Source organism: Mugil cephalus, chromosome 5 (assembly GCF_022458985.1).
Source record: "Mugil cephalus isolate CIBA_MC_2020 chromosome 5, CIBA_Mcephalus_1.1, whole genome shotgun sequence".
In the NCBI taxonomy this organism is placed as follows: domain Eukaryota; kingdom Metazoa; phylum Chordata; class Actinopteri; order Mugiliformes; family Mugilidae; genus Mugil; species Mugil cephalus.
The window spans coordinates 2,517,563-2,526,600 of record NC_061774.1 but is presented as its reverse complement, the minus strand read 5'-3'; the positions used below and the strand labels follow the sequence as shown (position 1 = coordinate 2,526,600).

Here is a 9,038-nt window from a genome sequence, read left to right as displayed (position 1 = left end):
AAAGGACGGTTGAATATCAGGGATGAAAACATCCAAGAAAGTTTCTTCACACATCCCTTGTTGAGTTTTTTCCTTTCACACAAATTGAATCTACTTTTGGCAGCTGCTATGTATTTAAGCCATCCAGGATTTTGGTAAGGTCATGAGTGCTGCTGATTTCTGCAAAAATTTTAAAACCGCAAAATCTTTTTCTTCTCTGTATATTTTCATTGTTCTTTTTCCAAACTTCTTTTCCATTCGCCTCCAAATCCAGTATCCCCTGAAGCCCGCACTCAGTCTAGAACCAGCCCAAAAAGTTACAAAACAATGCGGATTACCGATCCCGTTTTTGTCATCTCAAAGTGAGATCTTATCATTCTTTTTAGACGATATATTGAAATCAAACTCTTTTTTATTTGATATGTTATCATACTGACTGTAACAACTACTTATGTTACAGTTAAGCTACTTTAAAAGTCAAGGTCATGCTACAGTATTATTGTTAGAGGAAATCCCAATTATGCACTTCTATTCAGTTCCAGCTGCACTGGAACTGAATCGAGTGACGTCCTTAAATCTTTCTAGTGATAAACATCTAGTATTTAGAAAGTATTTTCTCACAAAATTCACTTCCACATGGAGGCATTTTACTCTCCATGTATTAAGTTGTGGGATTTAGTAAAATACTTCATGGGGTCAAGGAGCCCGTATAAGTATATAAATCATGTGAAAATTGTTGTTATTTGACACCACCCTCTACACTCTCTGAGTTATACAGACTCCAGATGAAATTAGCTCCCAGGTAAACCCTGGATAGCTCACTGGTACAGATCAAAAAGGCAAAAATGCAATACTTGACTTTAATTTACACAAAAACCACTACGAATGAAGTGTAATGCTGCACCATGTCTGCAGGGTGTGTAAACAGCCAGCCGTTTGAAAGTTAATTGCTTGATTCTACCCACAAATAGCCCAAACCAATAAAAACTTCCTTTATACACTGACCAGGCATAACATTATGACAGGAGAAGTAAATGATATTGATCATTTGTAATAATTCAATGTTCTGATGGGAAGCTTTTGGACCTGGCTTTCACCCATGTGGATGTTAATTAGACAGGTAGCGCCCACCTAGACCAGACCAGACACCCCCACCCCATAGTGATGACACAACTTGACGGCAGCAGCCATCCCCAGCAGGATGCAGCCTGACACACATATACACACACACACACAATCTTAAGTTATTCATCAGTCTTCTGTTCTCATGTCCAGCCCCGTCGCCACCCCCACTTCTTTTCCATTGCCCCATCCTTTCAACAGTGTTTTTTTTCACCATCTTCCTTTCCTAAATGAGTCAGAGAGGAGAGAGACGTTGTGCCTTCACACCCTCCATCTGCACGCAACGCTTGTCCATCTGTCATCTCTCCAGACAGACACGATGACAGATGAAACGCCGGCTGTAGCTCTCACAACTAAAGGGCTTTGACTATTTAGAGAAGGACATTCACTTAAAGACAGTCCCATGGCACTGTGACGTATTGTACCGGACTGAAGTGGAATCTCTGTCTGTGTGACCAGGAATGGATGCAGCTCAGGGACATGGAAATGAAAAGATCAAAGTTCTTCTTGGCAAATACCTTCAAAGGACCCTTAATTGAATCTCTGAAGACCAAAGACACTTTGATTTTACTTTTTTAATAGCACCAATAACATGATTATAATGAAGAGGAAACAAATTTGAACCTAAATGACAACAGACTGTACAGGATTGTCGATACGAAGGTTATCGATATAATTTTGTATATTTTGTCAGAACGTATAAATACACTATCTTACATTGACATGAACCATGGTATCTGCTACATAGCTTACATTATGACTATAACACAAAGTCCATTCATGCAGTATAATGCCCAATTATATGAAAAGAAAAAATATAAACATGTCAAAAAGAAAATAAATTAGAAACACACTTTTTTTTTAAAAAAAATCTCAAGACAATTTCGCATTTATGATGTTGTGTGGGCCAATGTGTTGCAACTGTATGGTCCGAAGCACTCTCACTAAATCATCTAGCATTTTCTATAGTTTCAACACTAATGGCATTCCATGTACATACTAGTGGTAAGTGCACATATACACAGTCTGTCTGTTGGCAGTTTATTAGCTTTGAAACGATAAGAACATTAAGTAACAGAGGCTACAGAAAATGTTTGTTTTCACGCTGCTTCCAATACAGGAAGGACATTTTTAATGTAGTAATATGTACACAGCTCAGCTATTGTTCCGGGCGACTTTGTCAGCAGATGTTTCAAAAGAGATGAGACGGGGAGGACGAGGAAAACATCTCCACGAGAGAGAAATGAAATATTTCAAATGCTAGTCTGAGTCAAAGCTGAGGCATTTCAATGAACTCTCTTTGGAACTGTATCACAGTCATTTAGGCAGCAGAGTAACACATTTTCTCTGCAATAGCCTGTTTAATTTAGGTTTACACAGAAGGTAAGAGGAGAACGTATGATCAAATAATGTATCAGAATATCTGTGAGTTGTTATATGGTTGTAAAGTAGAATCAGTGAATAAACATGAATTCTCTTTGACTTAAATATCACTTAAAGGTGTGAATCTCTCATCTCTCAGTTTTCTGTGCAGATAACACATCAGGGACTAGTACGTAAATACCAACAGAAATGTGAGAATTCTCTATAAAAATACACTTGTAAATTGTCCTTCTTAAATTTAAAGATTTATGTGCAAAAATAAATGGTGGAGGGCAAGCACTGAAGTCACCAGATGATTTCAATATATCAGTTCCTGTCACATGGTTATTTAAACACAACCTTGTAAAGTTCTCACTGCTGTATTCTGAGGAAGGGCTGCAGAGAGAAATGCTGACTTAATACAAACAGTCATGTCTATGGCAAACGTTCATATTTCACATAAATACATTTCTACACATTATTTATTTATTATTTTTATGCTTAAACGTCTCTGGACAGAGTCACCCTCCCACTGTTTCAACCATACTTTCAGCGAGCGCCGTAATGCAAAACAGCTGTAACGTAAATCTTATCTTAGCATATCATTTTACACAGTTTTTATGTAGTGGTCAGATTCATGAGCACACACAGAAACAACAAGATGGACACCTGAGAAAGAAAAAAAAGAGAAACTGTTGAAAGTAGATGTGAACTGAGGTTTGCTGCAGCTGTTTTTTTTTATAGGCTGGATGGTTTTATCAAACATCCACCAGGAACATTGAGAGCTTAAATGTGCTGATACACAAATACATGAACAAAAAAGTAAAAATGGTAAAACCTTACTGGAGATTTTAGAAATGCTTTAGTAGGTTAATTAATAATCTTTAGATTTTATGCGTGTTAAACCTAGCAAATATTGTATTTCTGACGTGAGCTTTGGTTGATTTCCAAATCAGTTAATTATGCCTAATTATGGTGAGCACTGATATCAGTTTATGTATGTATGTATGTATGTGTTTAAACTGGATCCCACCATTATATATTATATTACTAGCATTAACATCATCCATTTTCTTAATCAAACGGTGGATGACTCTATTGTATTGTCCTAAAACGTTTCATCTTTAGATGAAAAAACAAGGCGCAACAGGTGTAGAACAGAACCTCTTCCATCATACCTCACATCACACAGCGTGAGGTGTTTAAGAAGACATTTTAAGCACTATAAATCCCTCTCAAGAATCTGTGACGTATATAAAGAGCCAACGCCGATCCATGAAATGTAGAAAAAACTGCTAGAAAGCCCCTGACGTCAAGGCATTGTTGGTGATCCCTTTGTGCTGGTGGCTTAAGAATAAAAAACCTTCATCCAGATCTCTACTAAAAAGGTCAACCAAGCATCACACAAAAGGAGATGATATTAAAAAAGGATATGCCTCCATTCACCATAAAAAAAGGGACTTCTAATGACAGAACCTGTGAGGAGGTTTATTTACCTGGACTTCTGCAACCTTTTCTGAAACATCACACCAAAGCTTTGACTAAAAGAAATCCAAGCTGTATTACAGTTTGACGTCCTCCCCCACCCCCCCGCAGGACCCCGGATAGCAGCTGGACATTGAGCGGAGCGGCCGTCAGAGGCAAACATCAGCTCATTTACTTGCAGAGGTTGTGGAGTTTCTGTAGATTAGTGTTATTTCATGGCTCAGTTAGGCCGATGCCTGAGATATACTCTGAAATTAAGCTATTGCATTACATACTGTATATGCTATTCTGCTCTTTATAGATTACCCAGGAGGAACAGCACGATAAATGCCATATACTCGTTTATATACATAAGTAACTACTATATATTTGAGGAGTTGTAATCCAAATAAAGTGTATTTCTACTGTTACTGAGGAGGTTGTGTAAAAAGTACTAAAAAGTACTAAACAAGTAGAGACTGATATATTGTTTTTTAAATTACCTCGATAGTGCACAGTTCTCTGTGGCTTCAAATAAGGCAGTTGAGAAAACACTGAGAAGTTTCATTACAATGTCGGCTTTTCTCATTGATTTCACTGGATTGGCTGCCAGACTGAAAATTAGGGCCTTCTTTCTTTACATTCTTCATTGTTCATGTCTTGACTAAGTCCATGTACACACAACATGAGGCTGCAGCAGAGCTGCGTGATCCAGAGTTTCTGTGTATGAATCCGCATGGTCTCTTGCATGTGCTTTCCTTGGTATTCCAGCAGCTAGTGTGGACTGTTATGAATTTGTCTGCATGCGCTGAAACATGTCCGTGTAAGATTTGAACTGAAACGACCGAAGCCTGCTGCTCACCACCGTGCTAACACTGGTAGTGAATGTGCTGATGCTGGTGCACTTTTCCATCCACATGTGAGTGCGTGTGTGTGTGAATGTCCGTGTAGACCTTCGGGTAGACCTTGGGAGCCAACCCTGCGCCTCCTTGAGAGAGGAGCAGCTGCTGATGGGCGACGTAGTCCTCATAAGAGAGACAATCTTTGTCCCCGCTGGCTGGCTGAGGAGGGAGCGCTGGGCAGGCTCGGTCTCGATTTGAGGAGGAGGGAAGGCGCTGGGCAGCGGGGAGAGCGGAGGAGGACGAAGAAGAAGAGCAGGTGCGTTTTGACTGGCAGAACCAGAGGAGGGCAGTGCCTAAGATGAAGGCAACACCCGATGGTATTCCAATAATAACGGGCCAGGGGAGGCTCGGGGACGTTGCTATGGGGACAGAGTTGAGTTGAGGCTTTCGATCTGCAATGCAATGAGAGATGAAGAAATAAATGACAGCTCAAAATAAAACACCTGTCTAGATGATGATGATGATGATGATGATGAGGAACACTCTCGCCACAGTAGTTAACATAACAATGGTGGTTATCCAAGCAGCTTAAATGATTTAAAAAAGGATAGAAAATAGTTTTTAGAAATGGACATTGATTTCCATCTCCTCCTTCCTCTGACCTGGTAGCACAGTGAGGTAAGCACTTCTGAAGCTGTAGCCCATTGTATTGGCTCCCAGGCAGATGTACATGCCAGCATCTTCCTCCTTGGCTCTGGTTATCAGCAGCTTGTTGAGGTAGGATCCATCAGGACGCGACCACACCTCTCCTGTCGGCAGGACCACAAAGCGATGGTCTCCGACCTTTGAATAAAACCCAAAAACTTATTAAATCATTCAGTCAAATCACGCTAAGGAGCCATAATTTGTGTTTCGCCCATGTGCGTTTGTACCTCAATGGTGGAGTTGAATTTGTTCTCGTCACCAGGTTCAACTCTTTTTAGCCACTGGATAACCGGCTTGACATCACTGCGGACTTTACACTGGAAGGACGTGGTTCCTCCGTAGTCCACAGTGGTGTTGACAGGATGAGTACCGGTCAAGATGGGTTTAGAGTTGGTGCGCTCTGAAGAAGAACAAGTCAACACCCACAGAGAGAGAGAGAGAGAGAGAGAGAGAGAGAGAGGAAAAAATATTTAATATCATGCTCTACTGCAGTCAACAAGGCTACATGATTTGATTATGTGATTGTCAAATCCAACTAAATTAAAGTCAGGAGACTATAAACTCTATTTATTGAATACACCTGTACCGATTAAAGTCAATAAGAAAGATTTTCAGCAACACAATTCACACTCTGTGCTGAATACAGACAAATAGAGCCCTTACTTTCAGCTCTTTTATCAAATTTTCTCAGTTTATAATGAAACGCAATCTTATGTGAACATTACAGACGTCCTGCTGCACAAGAAAAAAAAATACAAAGACTAAAGTTACAAAAAGTGTGAAATCTGCATTTAATATATTTCATCAGAAAACTATTTTAATCCTAGCTTTACAAAGTACTCCCAACTGCTCTCTTAGCAGGTGCAAATCCATGTGTATCATCTGATAATTTATGTTCCTATGTACATAAGAATATAAGAATCTCCACTTTTTTCAGTTTTCTGAGCTGGACTCCCTGTTCCTCCTCGTGACTGACAGCTGATTGAATCTCAACTGATAAAAAAAATGTCACATTTGACACAAGTAAGCAGTGGTCTGATTTACTTGCTTTTTATTCATGTGTGTGCGTGAAACCGTCTTTTAGGAAAGGCTACAGCTGTAGTTTAATGTCGAACAGATGTGGCAAGTAAAGTGAGAGTGGAGAGTGCTAGTTTGGGGCTCTCAACAGAGCTATAACTTTTGGTTACACTCAGTTCATTGTGCGCACACACATTAATTCAACACCAACTCTCACCGACCAGCTCAGCGCTAAATCATCCAGCGTCAAAACAGCTTCTGCAGCCTTCCAACACGAACAAATACATCACTAAACAGCCATGATTCGTCATAAAACACACACTGCTCTCAGGAATAAAGCTACACCTTTTTTAGACAAAAACTGCAGCTGGCTCGACTTCCGAACTGAAAGAATTAAAAATCTTTGCTCGCTTGAACAACCTTTACTATAAATGCCACTGAAAGAAAGTTCTAAAAGTTACTTCAAACTTGGTGCAGCTCATAAGCCAACACAGAATAGTGCAGACTGTGTAAGAGGACCAGCAGATGATACTGTATTCTATACTGCTTTCCAAAGATATCACTGGAAAGTGAATTGAAAAGTTAATTATGGCTCTCTTGATCATCTGATCTTATACATTCTACATAATCACTGTATTGTGTGCCAAAATGGACACAAAACCCATTTCAAACCCTGCTATTTAGTCACACAGGCCCCTCAGTAAAACAATAATATGCATACAGTGTCCAGAGTCATGTATATTATTGTTTGGGTGAGCAGAATTCCTGCTGTTATATTATAACCAGCAGGAATTCTCAAACACCACAATGCCACAAATGTGCTTTCTGATGTGTCACGGCATGAAACGACCACAAGCAGACATACTTTAAATATATTAAACATTTCACAAGCAGATTTTGAGATGCTATGATTCTATACATCAATTTTAAAACAGTGTCCAAAGTAAACATATCAGACAAAGCTGAGCTCAGGTTGTAACTGGTAACATATTACGTATAACGTGTTTTTGCTGAAACACTAACCAGGATGACAGGTCCAGTCAGATCCACATGGTAAGTGTGTTTTTAATCAGCCTTCAACTAATGCAACTAAAAGCTGGAAAATATGACACCTTATTTTACCCTGATAAACTAACCCTTATCTTTAGCTCTGACCATCCATCTTTCTAAGATACACTGGTGACTCACGTATGACTTCCACTTTGTAGGTGGCGTTAATCTCTCCAGCTCTGTTGGAGACGTGGCAGGTGTACTTCCCGCTGTGCTCCGGTGTGAGGTTCCTCAGACTCAGAGTCCACCTCTTCTTCTTCCCTTCCCCCGATGCGCCACTTTCGTCATCCACCAGAGGCCTGTTGTCCTTCAACCAAACAATGTCGGGCCGGGGGTTTCCGCTCGCCATGCATTTCAGTCGCACGGAGCTGCCGACTGGCCGTGCGATGACGCGTTTCCTCATCTTCGCTGGCTGAGTGAAACGTGGGCGAACTGCAAGGTGAATTAACGCAGTGATTAGAGAGAGGTTGTTGTGTTATGTTGGTAGCCCACAGAACACAAAAACAAAATGTACATGCACTTTGGATAATGAGTTCAATTAAACATAGTATGACCAAATATCATTTAAGGATAAACAACTGTCTCTCCCACTCTGGAGCAGGCCACAGGACAGAAAAGAGCAATGACAGTTATTAGCAGAGGTAAACGGTTTATGGAGCAGGTTTATATTTACAAGCACTCATCTGTTCTCTGGGGCAGTGGAAGGAGACCAGATTGGGGAAAAATGGTGGAATTTATTGAAGATTCCTATGAGACACTTTTATTAGACATAAAGAGCAATCAAAGCCATGTTATCTGACACAGTCTGTGACACAGACAGAGGGTATAGTCATGTTTCTGACCTCCTGAGTTACAGGTTTTAGTTGCTCTTTACATCAAGGAAAGTAGCTCTTTTTGCTATCCGGTTCTATCAGAAAGATGTGTGCAAGTGGTGGAAAAAGGTTTTATCCTGACATATTTGTGGAAAAATCTTTTTTGTGTGTGTTTCACAATGTGTGGCTGCATTAGACAGACACAAACAAACACAAATTATATGTATTTTGTTTATTGTTTACAAGACAAACTAACAAAACTTAATTTTTGACAGTTCAAAAATGTCAGTTCTCAACATTGCCAGTATCAACAATGAATAACAGAATGTGTTCAAAACTGAACAAAAAATAAATAAACCATCACATCATCAAATTAACATTTGGTACTCAAGGCATTAACACAGAGTACAGCTCTAATCCTGGCTGCCATGCTCCCCATGAGCCTTTCACACTGTTGAGGGGTAATCTTGTCCCCTTCTTCTTGAATTACTACTTTTAATTCTTCTAAATTCTTTGGTTTGTGCTTTGAAAATGATCTTTTGATAATCCACCACAGATTTTCAATGGGGCTCATGTCCAGGGATTGAGCTGGTCACTCTAAGACCTGGGTACTGTGCTCCTGCAGCCAAGTTCTACTGGCCCTGGATGTGTGGAAAGGGGCATTATCTTGCTGAAACCTCGACAG

The 9,038-nt window shown here is 40.0% G+C and overlaps 1 protein-coding gene across 1 annotated transcript in view; it reads right to left on the bottom strand.

Annotated features, from left to right (window-relative positions):
- Positions 1-1,765: 1,765 nt before the first annotated feature.
- Positions 1,766-9,038, bottom strand: part of LOC125008432 (fibroblast growth factor receptor-like 1) — a 63,931-nt gene continuing 56,658 nt past the window's right edge. Inside the window, exons 5-8 of the mRNA XM_047585662.1 lie at positions 7,680-7,973; positions 5,702-5,874; positions 5,432-5,612; positions 1,766-5,221 (exon numbers count right to left, since the gene is read on the bottom strand). Of these exons, the coding sequence (XP_047441618.1) occupies positions 4,797-5,221; positions 5,432-5,612; positions 5,702-5,874; positions 7,680-7,973 (1,073 nt within the window). The 3' untranslated portion in view covers positions 1,766-4,796. The remainder of the gene's footprint in view (positions 5,222-5,431; positions 5,613-5,701; positions 5,875-7,679; positions 7,974-9,038) is intronic.